Raw genomic sequence first — 18,178 nt, forward strand, 5'->3', positions numbered from 1 at the left:
TGCAGCTCCAGAAGTTGAACCCTGAAGGCTGAATAATTGTTGTTTCCTGTATTGGTTTGTAACAATTTATGAGAGTAGGAAAGAACAAAAAAAAAAAATCTTTGCAATCCCTTGGGCAAATTGGGGATATGAGAGTTTCATTTAGTGGAGCAAAATTCAGGTTTAAAAATATTCCAGCTGCAAAAAAGGAAATCTAGGACGAAAAGAAATGTTTGCAAGGTGTTCTTCTAGATCTCCACAGCTTTGTCATGTGTATGTTACAAGTATGGGATAAAAGTGTTATTGTGCTTAAAAGCTGCATTGTAGAAGGAAGAAGAAGGCTTCAGCCTAACAGCTACTTTTTGTTTAAAATCATTCACTGTTTTTGTTTTTTTTTTTCCCCAGCTAACTTCTAACCTATGATCACATTTCAAGTAATTTAGAACAGAGGGTTTTTTCAGATGGTCAATGTACAATTCCTTAAGAACTATTTCGTAGACCCTTTATGCTTTTAGCATTGCTCACGTTCTCTGGGAAGAAAACAGCGTTCCCTGTATATCCATCCCTATGAACAGCAGAAACACATTAGCAGGATTTTCTAAAAGTTGGTGAAGTCAAAAGAGATTTTACCATTAACTTAAGTGGTAGTATACATAGACCAGTGCCCAAGTGCTTTTGAATTCCCATTACACCTTATGCTTTCAACCATCTGATAGCTTTAGATTGTAAGGCATTCTGCACTGGAAAGATTTCTTCTTAAAAAGGAAGCAGTAAGAGAAAGGAATGAATCAGTGCGATAAAGCTTGCTCTCAAAGGGCAAACCAAATTCAGACCAAATGTGGCATGGGCTTCTGAAGTGGTCGGGCTTATTCTTTATTTACTCCCCAAACTATTCCCACTTGGTCCCTGTTTCTGTAGAACAGAAGTTCAAACCCAGTGCACAAAAACGCTGGTTTTGTAGTATTTCCAGCTGGGCCTGGGGTCAAATGTGCTTGAAATAGTGTGAGAAAGACTGACATTATTGTGATGAGAGCCATTCGAGTACCTGGATAGATATCTCAAGCCAGACCAAGAAGCAAAAGTACAGACATCTCAAGGGAAAATGTGCTCACGTGATATACCGTCAAATTTGGCAAACTCAGCGACTCTTGATGGTTTCAGTAAGCAACTCAAACTGATCCTGAACGCCAAACCTCTTGTGCTTCACCATCCCCTTTTAAAACGATCCAGCCTCCAGAGTCACTGCTGGCTGGAGCAGGTATTTGCTGTCAGTACACTGATGGAGATGTGGGGTATCTGCCGTTGCAGATGGCTTTTTTCTAAAAAGAGTTCTTGCAGAAAAAGAGTGGGGGAATAATAACATGCAGTTGGATACCTGTGATTACTGTACTTCACTCTGACTTTCCAGAATCAGGAGCGATTTAAGGAGTTGTTTGAAGGACTGCCTGCCTGTTACCCTTTTCCTAATTTAGCATCCTTATACTTGCATGTGAAGGTTAGAGTTCCACTGGGATGTGAGAGCAAAATGGGGTTATATGCATGGATCTTTAATTAAAACAGACCTCCCAGCCTTCAGAAAAAGAAAGAAAAAATCAAAATCTGGCACAACATCAAGTGGCATTAGCAGTATCAGCATCACACTAGGTGCCCTGCAGAAGAGGAAACTGTGAAAGAGCACTCAGAAATAATGACTGGGTTTCCATGATGCTGTCAAGACCTTCACATCTCTGGCTGCCAGGTGTGGATTACTTGAGCTAGAAATGTAAAACCCTTATAAAACACAAATGAAGCAGCAAAATCGAAATCTCAGCAGGTGAGGATGTAGCATAAGAAGGAACCAGTCCTTTCAGACTTCAGGTAGGGAAGGAAGAGGAGGAGCAAGAGAATACCAGACCCAGCATGTCCACGTTTCCTTTGTTTCCAGGGCATTTTTCCCCCCCTTTCTTTTTCTTGGCTCATAATGTCAAATCTGATGTTTCAAGATATCTGAAACCTGGTTTATCCCCTCTCACCTCCACGTCTCCCTTGGCATTGTTATCACAATTACAAGGGCAGGTAGGTGACAGTTCTCTAGGCTTAGAATCCAACCTATCCTGCAGTGAAATTCAATCGAGTAGCATCACTTCTTTGAAAAATAAACAAGACTGCAAGCTCTGCAACTGGGAAGTAAATTAAAGTCTTCACAGAGCTTCAGAATCTTCTTTGCCTTTCATTTTATACTGCCTGACTTCCTATGAAAATTATTGCTAATGCAGTAGGGGCAGTGACAGGGAGCAGTTTTGTGAAAGAGAGATGTTATTGCAATGAGCTTGTAGGTGACAGCTTTATCCTGGACCAGCAGGTCTCGGAGAAGGAGTATGTGGCTTGCTAAGGTTGCTCTGGTGCAGCAGCAGAGAATAAGGTGAAATAATGTGGTGTCCCTTGACTCTCCCATGGGATGTAATTCATTGTAGGGCGAGAGGGATGCTGTGCAATCCTCGTGGCCTTTTTGCATTGATGTGGCTCACAGAGAGGATTTCAAAGTTAGATATGAACCATGCCCTGTTCCATGTGTGCTCCCTTCTTCCCAGCAAAGCATCTTTAGTCAGGGGAACATGACTAGGCAGAGAATAGGCCAGTGGACAAGCAGGAACAATCTGTTTCTGTGTGACAATAAATGTATGTATTTATTTGATACAGTGAACAATTCTCCTCTAAGTATTTGTTTTACCTCTAGATATTTTTTTTTATTTACTTACTTTTTTTTTTTTTTAAATTAATGCATCTGTGTATACAGAGGGTTGATGTTTATAAGGGAAGGGTAGAACATTTTATTACACCAATCAGTATATATGCTGTGTCTCCCTGGGTTGGTAGATTGGTAGATGTAGCAATTTACTTCAGGTTCAGCACCTCAATATATCTTCTCACTAGCACAGAGTAAAAAATTTTGAGGTCATTTCTTGTGTAGCAGTGGGGTAGACCACTAGCTGAAGAGGCCAAACAGGGAGGATATCTAAAAAACCCTTTTTCTTTGCTCTCGCTTCTAGTGTTTAATATTCTTAGTGGTAAAACAAGTTTCATTTTCTTTGAACCTTCATTCCAGAAACTGAGATTAGCATTCATTAAAGTATAATTCTTCTACTGTAACGCTATTCCTACACATTTCTGACACCAAACACTGCCAGTTCCAGAACAACTTTGAGGTTATCGAATGAAATAGTTACATTTGAATTCATACAACCACACTACACTGAATGGCATTTAATCAGTTCTTAGAAAGCAGTCCTGGTACTTATTAACTCCCAGCAAAGCTACTGCCTTCAATTGCTGGCTGGATAACTATTTTTTCTTTGCCAATATCTTCTAAATGCCTAGGGAATGATGATGCTTGGTGGCAAGTGTAGGCTATAAAATATTTATCTTTAACACACAATTGTGTTACTGCCGCCTTTAATAGGATTTGGTGTCAGGCAAACATCTGCCTTGGCCTCTGGCCCAAAGATATAGAAACAAGCTATTAAGTTGAATGTTGCATAGTAAATAAATAAGGCGGAAATACTGTTAAAGTAGCTATACCGCTGACCAACAAACATGGTGAGTATATAAAAGAGAAGTCAATCAAGAGTCTAACAATTTGTCTGCCTCCTTAATATGTTTATTGTATTTCATCTGGGTAAAGGTAATTCATGTAGGAAATTGTAAACCAGGCTGACAGATCTTTATAGAGCTCACCACAGTAGACTTGGCTTTCAAGGGGCTTTTTGTCAGCAGCAAAGTGGTCCCCTGAGCAGACCATTAGCCTGGGAGCTTTGTCGCTGTCCTATGAGTCAGTTTATGCTACGAAGCAAATGATGTATTTGTCTATGCCTCAGATTACCAGCCTAAAAAAAATTAGAATGGTAACAATTAGCCATTTCCTACTGAAGTTAGGGATATCCTCAAATGTAAGATGGTGTAGTATGAAGTTGTCTTATGGGTATGGACAGGATCATGCCAGTTTATAGCTTCTCTCAGGATAAGGAGTGATTGCAGTGGGAAAACAAGCAATGAGATAAAGGTTTTGGCCAAGTTTGCCTCAAAGTGTACCAGCTGTGAGATTGCTTGTACTGAAAAAAGTCCCCTGAGACAAATGGCAAAAATCCCAAAGTATCCTCAGCAGCTGCAAGTCCACGTGGTGCTTGAAATAAAGCTGGTTTGCTCCATACTATGATCTGTTTCTTTCTGTGCTTTGATAATTAAAGCTCTTGAGTGGGAAGGACCTTAAAGAGTGCTTCAGAAGAAGAGTTTTGCTCTTGGAGAAGTCTAGGCTTTCACACTTAATGAATGTTTTCTATCTCTCATTTTTATGAACTTTTGTACATCCTCCTTTTCCTGAGGGAGGTGGCTGGACGAGGGTAGGGAATACTTGGTGCCTCGGACAAGGCATTTCCGTACCGCTTTCCAAAATGAGACAGTGTGAATCTGAAGACCGTGTGCCTCGTTATGTCATTTACTCCTTCTCTCTGAGGAGCGCTGGATGTTTACAATATGTATTCAGGAAATGGCTTGGGTTTTGAGTTGCTAATTAGATTTTGAGGCTGGTGGGACAATTACTTCCATACACAAGCTTCTTCAATCCCCATTTGAAGCTGCACCACCTTAAGCTTTTCAGGCCTGTTCCCAGCGTGAGTGATTTGCTTTCAGGAAGCTGACTCCTGCTGCCCTTGGTTGTTAGAAAGTGGCATGGGAGCTGCATTTTCAATGTTCTCTTTGGACATGATAGCAAAACCATATGAAAGCATCACGCATCCTCCATTGGCTGACCCTCCAATTAATAATCTTTACCCTTACCAGCTGGTGTCAATCAGATCACTTCAGAGGTTTGGAAGTCAAGAGAAAGCTGTGGGAGTCAGACTGAAAACAGAGAACATACATCTATCTCCTTCTAAAAAAGAATTGTGCGCCATGAACTTTACCAACTAAATAAAACAAAACAAAACACTGACATGATTCTCTAAAGCAGTTCCCATGGCATAATTCATAATACACCATATGGAATTCTGTATATATTGGGAAATATCCTCATAATTACATGAACAACTTACAGAATAAGCTGTAGAACGGAGACTAGAACCTAGCCATAACTGCAGTGACCTGTTTTTATTTATTGACTGAGAGTTTGTCACCTCTGTAGCAACGTTGACTGTGGACATACTTCAAAGACAGACATTTGCTTTCTGCCACAAATTTAGGGGCTCCCTGAATCTTTTCAGGGATAGAAGAGTTTGCTCTCTTCTATCATCTAAGCCCCGTTGGATAATAATTTGGCTAACTCCTAGCTTCTGAAAATTTGTCCATTTGATTCTTCATTCTTTCTAGGGTTCCCCCATTGTGATTCCCTAATTTCTTATGCCGAGTCACCCACCTTCTCCCATTTAGTTTGAAATGTAGGTATTCGAGCAGTGTGCACGGGTGTGTGTACACGTTGCGTGTACATTTCAGAAGGGCCAGAAAATTGACTCAGCTGTCCGACTGGCACAGTCTGTAACCACTGAAACAAAATTCAGGCTCGGGATGAAGACAGAGGTTTTTAATGGGAAGTCTAAGTGAGTATGACTTGCTAATGCCTGCAATCTTCAAAGTAAAACAAAATTCCAGTTTGTGATTGTATCTAAGAATATAAATAGGACCATGCTCAGTCACTCTCAGACTCGTTGCTCACAAGCCTGAGTCGCGAGCCTTGTTCTCATTAGCTCTGGAGTTCATGAGAAAAAAGCAGGTTCATCTAACGCTTCCTTTATGGAAATACTTTTCGAGCTGTTTGGGAGCAGCTTTGAGACAAAGATGTGCTGCATGAATCTTCATCGCTTTTCAGAGTTCATTCTCAGTAGTGAAGAACTTTGGGGAGTGTGCAGAGACCTTAATTGCCCTGAGTCACACCAGGCAGGTTTGTATCCTTAACTGCTAAAAAATGGTAAGTGGCACCAGCCACTGCAGGGGGAAGAGTTTCTTTTCCTCTTCACTTCATCTCGTCTCTATCAGGCAGGTTATTCCAGGGCAAAGTGAGCTAGGGTAAGATGAGAACATATTAGAAATGTTACTTTGGCTATATTAGAAAAACGGGAGCATTAGATGAAGCAATGAAGTAGGATGAAGTGATTTTTAAGGGCTTGCTCTATTATTAATAGTATAGGGTCTGCAGGACGCAATTAAGAGTTACTGAGGTGCTTCAGTGAAGAAGGTACAGTGGATTTCATTCACCTAGTTTTTTAACTCCTCCTGTGTTGGCCACAATATGGTATGATGCAGTTAGGGCACACTTGTAAAGAAAAGTATGGGAAATCAAGGATTCAGGAGATATAGGTAGTGATATATGAAGTGATATGTGTGCATATCACTGCATTTTTACCAAGTAAAATGCCAGATCTGTAGATGAACCACAAAATATATGTGAATACTTTTTTGACATGCGTTAGTGTCGGTCACTGTGGTGGGATCTGACTGATTATAGATGTCTTTGATGACAATATCTACATCTGAACTAGTCAGAGGAGGAACGGAAGCACTACTGGAATAAAGTTCATTAAATGGATTCACCCTAAGATTCAGGAAAGTGAGGTTACCTAAACACAGGTACACTGCATTTCTGTGGTACTCTGAACTTCTAGATCCCATTATACATGGTCAGTATAGTGGGCAAGAGTCGTTCAGTTTAACCTACAGTAGACATCAAATTGGTGTACTGAGTGTTGTCTGTCTTGTCCTAGGCATCACAAGTACATCGGCTGAACCACACTATAAATGCAAAATATTATTTCCTTTAGCTGATGCGGTGCATTGTTACACTTTGGAACAGCTGCCATGCCTGATGCTACGTTGCTTTTTAGATGTTGCTTTGATTTTTTTATTATTTTGCATAAATATTATTTATTATATTACATAAACATATCAAGAAAGTTGTATAGATATTTAACTCCTTTTCAAGAACTCAATTTAGTCCTTTAAAGCAAAAGCTTGAAAAAAGCTTTTGAAAAAAAAAGTTTTTAATATACTATAGGTGTTGTCATAACACTGGAAGCCTGTCCTTCCTCAAGCACTGACATAGGTATTCCCATTGACTTCAAAGGTCATGCATATGTAACCTCTACGCAGTGTTACTACAGCTTGCAGTCCCCAACCCAGAACGAGTGTGTGAGGTTTCATGACATGTCTAAAAGTACTGCGCTGATGCTGAACAGCGTGACCCTACTCCTGCTCCCAGTTTTCAGGCAGTAAAAAACAGTTCACTTTTAGGTTTTTTCTCCGCTGCTTTAATTTGTTTGCCACCTTTTGAGCTTAACTAACTCATCGAAAGGTCTGACAAGTGCCAGGACCAGCACAAGAAGAGGGAGCTTAGACTTGTACCTAGGATGAGAGGATAGAGGAAAAGGACGGACCCTTTCAGCAACAGGAGCTGTCAAAACTCCCTGCACATCTCATTAGCTTGTTTCACAATACTCACACTCTGTGCCTTCTTCATATGTGTATGTGCATAGATAAATAATTTTTTTTCTAAGTTTCTGCGATTATTTGTTGAGGACAAGAAGGATATAAATATTGTAAAAAAAATCATAGCGAAAACACATAAAGCAAACTTACTTTCTTTTTCAGCAGTGAAATTAAAACATCACAAAAATCTGAAGTTTGTATATATACGAGCTAACATTTACTTTTCATTTACAGGATAAATTTGTGTTTGTACCTGCTATTAAATGCGAGTTACTATACCTAAATACCAGTATAAAAGCCCAAGGCCTGAGTTGCTATTTCTTTATTCTAGGAAGCACGGCTGCTCGTTGATTGGAATAAAGATGGCAACTCAAGCCCAAAGCGTTGACTGCATGCTGTGTTTGTATTTCCATACACCGTAAAGTGAATGTCTGCTTAACTATAGAACTGACAGCACTTCTTGTACCTTCCTTGTTGTATGGAGCTATCTGATTACGAGATGTCTGATGCCGAGACTTAAAACATAAATGCTTGAAACTGTTTTTATTATTTAAAACTGCCGTTGCCCTTTATGAATGATTAAATTACATCGTGTCCTTTAAAACGTCCTTCAGAAACCTCTGTTGTTTGGAGAACACCCATCCAGAACCAGGCTTCCTTTCATTTGTGATTAGAAACTAATCTGCACATCTCTGCTGCAGCTGTTTCTCTTCATTTGCACCGACAGGAAGTTTACAAATATCTTTGCTACCACAAGGCCTCGTGAAGTACGCCTATGAAGCACAGTCATTATTCACATGGCTGAGATCTCCACCCCACTCCATGACAGATGCACCACTGGTGCCCCTCCTGTATGACTGAATCCAGTTTTAATCTGATAAGCATCTCCCTCAGAGAAAATGTGAAATAATAGCGTGGAATGAACCAGGGTATTCCATCATCATTCCAAGCCCCACTCACATTTACTCAATCTTCACTCACAGTCCAGTCAAGAAAATAAAATGATTTTCATTCTCCTTTTGATATGTAATATTTACCAGCTTGTGTTCTTTTATGAAAGATAATTTTTAGCCCCGATATTCTGAACTGTCCTCAAAATAAAAATGCTAGATAACATTTTGCTTACCTGTTAACTCGCCTTGAAAGATGAATAGCCAGTGTTTTTGCCAAAGTCAGGGAATTTAAGATGATAACTAGAAACAGAAGAAAGTGTGGAATAGTCCCATTCCTGTTCCACCAAGACAGAAGCCCCAGTGCTTTGGGCTGGTTGTATGTTATCGCAGAAGAAGCCAGAAGACGTACAGTTAGAAATAATCCTTCAACAGGCAGACAGGATGAACTGAGGGTCTGTGTCCGGTGAAGTTCAGAGGGGAACATTTCTGTCATAGATCAGCTCTGTTTGGCACCAATAAATGCCCCAAGGTCACTTACCCGGGTCGACAAAACTGGACCAAAGACACATGTTCTGCCATGAGAACGGCATGTATTGCTTCTCTCCAATAAATTCAAAGCAGGAAAATGGTCAGAAAAATAAGCAGGAAGAAAAGAGTTTTGGAAGTTTTCAGGTACCATGTGAGGACAAAGCCAAGTGGGTGCTGAGCAGCTGCAATTTAATCGTAGGGTTTGCAGTCGCTCCGCACTGGTGTGTTACGGTGGAGCCGTCCATTGGTGTAAACGGATGAGCACTGTTTAGTGCAGCTCAGACTAATGCTTCCAGTCCCGATTGCTTTGAGGTTCCAGCTGTCCTGCCATCCAGAGCCCTCCCAAACTCAGAGGTGTTTTTCCTGCCTAAAGAATGATAATTCTCTTTTGTTTTCCAGAATCAGTGGATAATTGTCCCAGTAATTGCTATGGGAACGGAGACTGCGTGTCTGGGACTTGCCATTGCTTCCTCGGCTTTCTGGGCCCTGACTGTGGCAGAGGTAGGAATTTATACTTGGTTAATTCTTCCCCTCTTTCCTTGGGTTAACATTTTTCATGTGGAAATTATATTCATGCCTGTGCTTTTCACAAAGTACACCTCACCCAGCGTGGCGATGCTGAGGTGGAATGGAAATGAGTTGGATCTGTGGATCTGTTTGCTGCTAGTCACGATTGCTGTGGCCTTAGCAACAACACAAGGCCCCAGCCATGTACGGACAGGCAAAATGTCGCCTTGGGGATTTTCTCTCTGGGAACGACTTTAGAAAACACAACTTGAAAATGCGGGATTATTGTTTGTTTAGCGGAGCGCTCTATCATTGTGTGGTGCAACCCTGTAATGATACTTTCCTTTAAGATACTGATTATAAAGAAAATGTACTTTTGTCATTGCTGCAGGCCTTGCGAGTCTGCCTGAGGTATGAGCAGTCGCTGACAGCCTGGCTGTGGGGAGCGGGGCAGGGTTAGAGTAAGGCTGGGAGTGGAGTAATGGCGGGAAGAACTGAATACTTTGGCCAAAAGTGAGAACTCTGGGACGATTAGGAAGGAGGTTTACCCCAGCAAACAATATAATACATTTTTCTGCTCAAGTGAAAAGTATTTTTAATAAATGGTTTTGGAAGGATTTTCATTTGACCTGAAATTTTCAGGTTATTTAAACATTTAAAAACCAAATGAAGTACTTCTTTTAGTAAGAACGCATTTCGGACTGAGAAATCAAATCGTTGCATGTGGGAAATGTCAGAATGCCGTGCATCAACCTTTTCAAGGCCTTTTTTGGCTCAAAGAGTCCAACAAACTAAGTGCAGATTTATAAATTTGGGGAGGGAGGTAGTGTAAAAAGTTAGTGCCCACACAAGGAGCTTTGCTAAGGCAACGGCTCAGGCCTTCACCTCAGCCCGTTGCTTCTTTGGAAAGCTGGCTGGCTCCTTCCCAAGAGAGAGAGCTAAACTCCGTCCAACCCCACGTGCTCTCCCCTCCCGCTGAGCTTGGGTCACATCACTGTAGCCCAGCCAAGAGATAAGGATGGCCGCACACCCCGCAGGCAGGGAGCTCTCTGCTGAGGCAGTGTGGTCCAGGCTAAAACCCCAGAGGTGTTTCAGAGTTCACAGCCCAAGTAAGATGGATGTGGCATTCTGCATCCCTGAGAGCCGTTCAGTCAAACTTCTTGCTGACTCAGGTTACACTTGGTTTGCATTTCCTTACACTTGGTTTGCATTTCCAAGCTCCTTTTCAAACCCGTAGAGCTAGAGACAAAAGGAGAGGTTTCTTCCCTCTCCCACAGCGTATTCCTACTCGCACCTCCTAACTTTTGGTAGGAGCAGGAGTTCAGGCTTTGTTCCCCCCAAGGCTCCCTGCAGAGTCAGTGGAGAAGGAGAAGCTCCTTCACTGCGAGTCAGAATATTTAAACTTTTGTTCTGATTCCACTTTCAGAGGAGCTTACCTCCCTTCATGGGTTACAGACCTAGCTTTCTCAGGCACTTCAGTTGAGCCATGTGAGTGTTTCCCATTTCACTAGGGTGCTTACTCTGTCTGATATGAACACCTTTTATTCATAGAATCATAGAATCATAGAACATCCTGAGTTGTAAGGGACCCATAAAGATCATCGAGTCCAACTCCTGGCTCCACACAGGACCAGCCGAATCAGAGCATATGACTGAGAGTGTTACTCAAGTCTGTCTTTTGGTTCAGAATCATCTGGGTTCAGATCACGGATTAGTCTCTGCCTTTAGGAGAACAGATTAATACCTGAAGTAACAAAATTCTATTTATGTATGCATTTCCACCCAGTGGGCTTGTTAAATGGATCATCGTGCCATGAGCGTGAGATACGAGGGGCCCAGTGTTGGCTTCCCGTTGGTTTTCAGGTGAATCTAAGATGCTGCTTTTGACCTACAAATCCCTCAGAGGGCAGCAACTGCGGCATGTGTAAGGCTGCTACAGTATGTGTCTGCAGCCGTACATCGGTCCCTGTACTGAGAAGTAATCCGTAATGATGCAGGTCTTTGCCCACGTGAAGATTTCTAGGTCATAGATTTCCTGGGTGTTCCTTTGTTTCAATTCAACCTTGTAATTCACCATGCAAATGAGTGGGAAACTGTGGAGCAGAAAGCCTTTCTGGTTTTAATAATGGTTAATTATTAATGTATTATTAACCAATTATTTTAAACCAAGTAAATGAGAACAAATCACCAGAGGTGTATTCACAGGCCTTTTGAAGGCCTACTTGAACATGGGAGATGGTGTTTTAAAGTCCTGTATAAAGTCAACAAACAAATGAATGATCTTACTCTCTGATGCTAAACTTTACAAGAAAAGTCATGAGCAATTTGGGTTGTTGCTACCATAACCATACTAGAGATCTACTATAATTTTGGCATCTTAGATATTATTTGTTGGAATCTGAATGATGAAATAATAATTATATATCTTTATACATGGAAAAGAGTTACCCAAGTAGCAGTGAAAAAAATCCTGAAACCTCTTTTGTCTTTATTCATTCTGGTATGCTACAAAGGAGGTCTTGTTCCTGCCATCGCCTCAACATTTGCAGCAGCACTGTGCAGGTTATGCTGGAGGTGTTCTCCGTAGAGGGCTCTGTAGAGTGCCAGCCTTATTGCACATGGCCAGTCATTTAGCTGATCTTGTACTGAGTGATCAGCTGTCTTGTCAGAAAACATGTAAGTCTTCCTCAGCAACCTCTCACTGGTTAAAGGCAATTATTCTTTCCTCTGGTAAAAAGAGCTGCAGACTGTCCTCTTCCAGTGCCTTGAAAGAACAGGGTCCATTACTGAGCATTTGAAATTTGAGACAGAGGGGCGGAAAATTCCATCAGCCTAGCTGAAAAGTGAAATTACAGAGGGAGTTTGCTGTGAACCATGTACACAACAAAGTGTATCTTAAACAATTTATGTCTCGTATTGTATAGGTAGATATCTCCTTGCAAATGATGCACTTGAAACGCACCACTGCAATGTGCTTCCTTTACAGTGAACAGAGGGCTCCTTAGTAAATAACAGTTGTGAAATTCCTTTCTTTTCTAAACCTCGTTTATCTTGGTCAGGCAAACATAGTTCACTGCATATCAAATTGGCTTAACAGTCAGAGCTGGCAAAGCTTTGTATTTTACAGAGGTTGCTATAATTCCGTAACGCTCAGACTTGCCTGTAAGGACACAGGGAAGCAACGCAGGATGGGGACCGTGCGATTACTGTCTGAGAAGGTAGGAAGAGAAGGAGAGAAATGTTGCCCTTAACCATGTTAATACTCAGAGTCAGGAAGGGAAGCAAAAGAGGCACACTGTATTCATCGCACACCTAATGCAGTTGCATTAAGCAGCAGACTGGAATATCCCTTTTCCATTTGCCCTCCGTAAAAATGTTCATAAATTGCCTCTCTGAGGGGCAGATGAGAAGCCCAACTGCTCTCACCTAAGGATGATGTGCAACAGTGAATGAGAGAAGTCTGCGTTGAATATATGTACTTGCAGCTGAGTTTCAGCGAAATGAAATGGAAGAGAACAGGGCTTAAGCAAGAAGAAATTTCAAGGGATGGTGAACAGGGGAAGGGTATTGTTTCTGAGGGACAGAAATCAGCAGCTTCTTTGGAAAAATCAGAACAGAGGATAAAATGAGCATAAGGTACCAGGTGTGGAGAATGGAAAAGAGAGAAGGCATCATCAGAGAGGAGCAGAAGGAAGCTCCAGCGAACAGCGATTACAAAGCTTTGGTTATGGGGGCTGGGGTCTGGTGCTTGATGCCCTCTCCTTCCTTGGGGAGCCTGCTCTGTATCCTTCAGTTCATCCCATCCCCCTCTGCCTGACATTTTCCAAATTTAGCTGAGAAAACACTTAATCCTGGGTTCCATCATGCCACAGCTTGATCTTGTCATCTTCCTCTTCTCCCCTTTATCACAGGGAAGAAATCCTGTAGCTGGTTGGCCTTGAGAATCAGAGGACTTTGCCAGAAACAAGGACAATTAAAAAATCCTTTTTAAACCAATATGAAGATCAGAGGATAGATTCAGAGAACTTTTACAGGGAGCTTGGAAAGACCAGTGGCCAGTTTGTCTTTGTGTCTGACGACGAATGAAGTCCAGCAGAGGTGATAACCACAAAACAGGGGCTGGAAATTCAGTTGATGGTATGACATGAGCTAAATCAGGGAAATAGTTTCAGCATGGCATTCTGGACTCTGAGCAAAGCAACTGAAACCCGTAAAGCTGAGAATTACAACGGAAAAACAGTGATTTGTGTACAGCGAAGGTCCACAGCAGAGGCAATGTCAAGGAAAGTATGAAGTCTGGCAGCGGGTCAGGGATTGTGATAAACAATCTAAGGTCAGCGGTGCTGCTGAAAGAAGACACCAGTACATTGAAAAGGCAGAATGCAATAAGATTCTGAGTTTAGTTAGTGAAAAAAAGTATCAGAGGCACAAAGCAAGGAGATACTCTAACTCAAGAGCACTGTTTGTTTGTTTTAAATAGTTGTAGGAGAATACAGTCAACAGCTGGGTGTCATCCACGTAAAATTGTTTTTGGCAAAGAAAAGAACCGTGTATGAAGAATATAAAACCCGTGCTGGACTCTTGTGCTCTGTTTTGAAGTGAGAGCCGTGTACAGTTGCATTTTAATGTGATTTCTGTTATCTTTCCCCAGCGTCCTGCCCCGTGCTGTGCAGTGGAAACGGGCAGTACATGAAGGGGAGATGCTTGTGCCACAGCGGCTGGAAGGGAGCAGAATGTGACGTCCCGACGAATCAGTGCATTGACGTCTCCTGCAATAACCATGGCACGTGCATCATGGGGACCTGTATCTGCAACCCAGGATACAAAGGCGAGAGCTGTGAAGAAGGTATTTGCAAGATACATTCAATTAGCCTTTTGCTTTGATTGTCGTTACATAATTACATGGATGGAGGCAATTCAGAATAGGACTGGCACTTAAACAGAACAGTAATAGGCACCTTACAGATACAATAGATGGATGCAACATAAAAATAACTTGTCATTAGCTATCATATTTGTTCAATAATTGGATGAAAAGCCATCAAATGCTTCAGATAGACAAATCTAGTTGAAAGACCAGAACATCTAATCATATGTTCAAATGTTCTTATTAAAGCATCATTTCCATTTGCACATCTAAACGTATAATTACTTTTACAGTGCTTTCTTCTCTTCTGTGCTATGCCAAGTGATTTCAGTTGCTTACATACACAAAATGGTGGCGTGTGAGAGAAAGTCCCTGATTCTTGTCAGCTTTAAAAGCTTAGAAATGCTCAGGATTCAAATTAAATTCTGCTTCAAATTCAGATATGATTTTAATGGCTCTTCCATAGCTTTTTCCTCACATTAGCCCCAAACATTTTTCATCTACATTTAGATTTGAGGCTCAGAAATACGATGTCTTCTAGCACTTATCTTTAATCTTTTTGTGTAGGAAGTCACCTGCCACCATAAACCTTTATCTTCCCAAGTCTGTGACTGCTTTTTATTGCTAAATGAAAAAGTGGACAGTTTCGTAAGTGTGCAAATCATTTGGACAGTTATAAAAAGACATCCAAAGTGCCTCATTTACAGAATAATGTTCAGCACTTTTGAAAATTATTCTCAAAATCCTATGCAGATGGTCTGGAAAATAATTAGGTTTAAATTCTGCTTCCACAAATGCATATATAAGGCCTCTGCACCACCTGATAGACTTAAGACATCCGTTTGATACACGTATAAGAATCACAAGGGCTTGTATTAATTTACGGTTGTCTTCATGTATGTGGGATAAAGATTTATCTGAAATGTCTTTATTTTATGGACAACGTAAATAGGCTGAATTGGATTCAGACATTCAAATGGCATCTCATCTAGCAATTCTTTTGATGCGTTAAATGTATTGGAGTGGGACATCTCTGATGTAACATGGCTTCAGCGTCAGTAAATGTTAGAGATGAAGACAGTATCAGCTCTATAACAATAAGGCATCTCTTGAGAAAGCTTCGTTTTGGCTTAAGAAAGCGCAATTCAATGAAGCTGTGGGGCATGCAAAACCCAAAGATGGTAACTACTGAAGTAGCTTTAAAGCATCTCCGTAGACCTCATATTTACTAGATCATATCCTCACTGGATTAAACAGAAATGAAAAGATTCTGATTTTGCCTCCAGCCAGATGTGTTTATTGTGTGTAAATCAGAGTAAGATTTGCCCTTTTTCTAGCAGGAACCTTTTTTCCCTGGTCACATTGAAAGCAGAAAAGCCAGACACTACTCAGTTATTTTATGTTATCACTGTAACAGGGGACAGTGTCAGTCCCACTAGGTAAAAACATGAAAAAGAATGAAGAACAAAGAGAACATCATTTTTCTTATGGGCTATTTCTCCAAGTGTGCATTTGTTTTTCATATTCAAGGCTTAATTTGTATTGTGTTGGGGTGGGAGGAAGTAACTCAGAAATGCGCCATGTGGGAAATCTTTGGGGGATATATATATATATATTTAGATCTAGTAAAAAAGTTGATTTATACTATTTTTTAAATTGCTTTTACTTTTTAATTTCTCTTCTAAGAAGGACCATCTGGTATTGATTACTTTCTATTATTTCTCAGTTCTCATAGCTTCACTGCTTAGTCCATGTTTATAATGGGTTTTCATTCCAGAGTTTCTTCTGTCTTTTCTTTTTCCCTCATAGAAGTTCAGCAATGTTTATAAAACATCAGCCAACAATCTTACATGAGGTTTTCTTTTCTCCTTCCTCAGTTTATTGGCCCATATTTTATAAGGCATGGGCTAAGCCAGCGAGACATTAAAGGGAGGGGAGCAAATTTAAGCAGTGAAAAATGAGAAGTTACTCTTTGGGTACCGAATAAGCCTAATAACTTGTGTGACCAATGAAGCATGAAGCATATTGGGGAAAAGTGTAGAAGAGGCACTAGCCTTGCTTGCTGCATGATTTATCTCCCTGGCAAAAGTTCTGCACAAGGCTGAACTATAAATGGGGCATTTTCCAACCAGGAATTAGACCACTTGGGACAGTTTTCAAGCAGCAAAACAGATACATGTGAAATCTTTTTTTTTTTTTTCTCCTCTTTTTTTCAAGTATACTAGGTTTTGTCAGCTCTGCCCTCCTGCCCCGCTCCCCATCTCTGCTGTTCCCAGAGCTGAGCAGCTAAATTTGTCAAGCAGAACTCCCTAAAAATATACCATTGTACTCCAAATCCACTAAGCAATTGATTAAGAAGAAAGCAGAAGCCCGTAATCCTGTCCCAGGGCCCTTCCGATGGTGCAGAAAGCCTAAAGAGATACAGCTAGCGAGGCTGAGATTAAAGTAGCCATTGTGTGTGACATTTTCTGAAAGGGCTCATTTCAACATGAAAAATGGCCTTGGGATTATGATAAATGGGGGGTTCTGACATGCACATTCCCCTCCTATAATCGTCTGTGTTGGAGCTGAGATAGCAGATTGTCTGCCTCCTGTGATGGAGCCCCCTGTAAAACTCACCTTTTTCCCAATTGACCTTCAGAGGGGATGATTAATTGCCTGGAGGTAGCCTCTTGTCAGTTAGCCTGTGATCTTTGTTCTCTACGTTCAAACCATCTGCTGAGAACGTACGAGGCTGCTAGTCCGTTTCTTAGTCCTTTTCGTACTTATTACTGCTGAGAAAGAACAGGGCCAGGGCTCCAAGGGTCTCATGCTAAAATTGGCACCCTAGCTCCCAGCTCGCTAACAGTGAAGGAGATTTATAGACTCATCCTTTCCAGCCTCTTACAATTTTCGAGGATTGTTCCAGCTATGAGCAGGGCTTCAGGAATCAAACAAAACAGAAAATGCTCTCACATGCCTTGGGATAGTAATTGCTGAGCCATTACTTGTCAGACTGAGAAGGTTTTAAGAATCCAGGGAATTATCAGAGCAGCTGTTGTGTTTCCTTTTAAGGTTTCTGGATCTTAAACAGGTCATTGGGATTCTTATTAGCTTTTACAGGGGGGAAAAGAAACGAACCGCAAACCTGCTGTGTGTGCGGTGGCCGTGTTCTGCTCTTCTGTATCAGAGCCAGGAGCTGGACAGCTTTTCTCTTGCTGCTTCGCCAGACTGACACTTGTCACTGATCCCCAGGGCACTGCCACACACCGTTTCAAGAGATGGGAAGAATTTCTCTAGGCTGTCCTATATGCTTTTATATATAAATAGATGATCAACTCCTCCAGTCCTTTTTTGAGAGGGTGTCTGGTGTGTTTCATATTTTTTGATTGCTGGGTGAAATTCCCCCGTGGGCAGAAGAGCTGACAGTTGCCTACAAAACACATAACTCAGGAACAGGGCAGCAGTACATTCGGTCTTTTGGTGCACATTGCTATACCGTGCGCCTAACTGAATGGTCTTCAATCTTGTTAGGAAAGCGCCTCTGTTGGGGGGCGGGGGGGAGGGGAAAGTCATTTTAAAAAAGAATGATCAAATTAATTGATTAAAAATAAAACCAGAAGAGCACCAATATCCAAAAATATATGATTTTGGTTTGAACCTTACGCTTCAAAACAGTCTAAGGATATGTTTAACGTGAAATTTATGTAAGTGTCTGTGAAACCTGTGTAGATTTCAGCACATTCTTCAATTTAAGCATGTATTTTGCTGAATAAGGACGTCAACTTCTGCTGAATCTTTATGTAAAATTCTCTCTCAGAAAACTAGAGCTCAGCTTTGAATTCATTAGTAATAGTAATTTAGGCTATTCTGACAGAATAAATGGAGGCACAATGTGTGTGCAAGAGAATATTATTCTTATTCTATTCTTAATTGATATTAGCCTGTTCTTACTACAAAGATCATTTATGAGTGT

The 18,178-nt window shown here is 41.1% G+C and overlaps 1 protein-coding gene across 7 annotated transcripts in view; it reads left to right on the forward strand.

Moving 5' to 3' along the window:
- TENM4 (teneurin transmembrane protein 4) overlaps nucleotides 1-18,178 on the forward strand; it is a 610,330-nt gene that overhangs the window by 443,039 nt on the left and 149,113 nt on the right. For all 7 annotated transcript variants that reach the window (XM_075742510.1, XM_075742514.1, XM_075742513.1 and 4 more), the window contains 2 exons: nucleotides 9,249-9,350; nucleotides 14,008-14,202. In XM_075742510.1, coding sequence (XP_075598625.1) covers nucleotides 9,249-9,350; nucleotides 14,008-14,202 — 297 coding nt within the window. The remainder of the gene's footprint in view (nucleotides 1-9,248; nucleotides 9,351-14,007; nucleotides 14,203-18,178) is intronic.

This window comes from Balearica regulorum, chromosome 1 (assembly GCF_011004875.1).
Source record: "Balearica regulorum gibbericeps isolate bBalReg1 chromosome 1, bBalReg1.pri, whole genome shotgun sequence".
NCBI classification, from domain to species: domain Eukaryota; kingdom Metazoa; phylum Chordata; class Aves; order Gruiformes; family Gruidae; genus Balearica; species Balearica regulorum.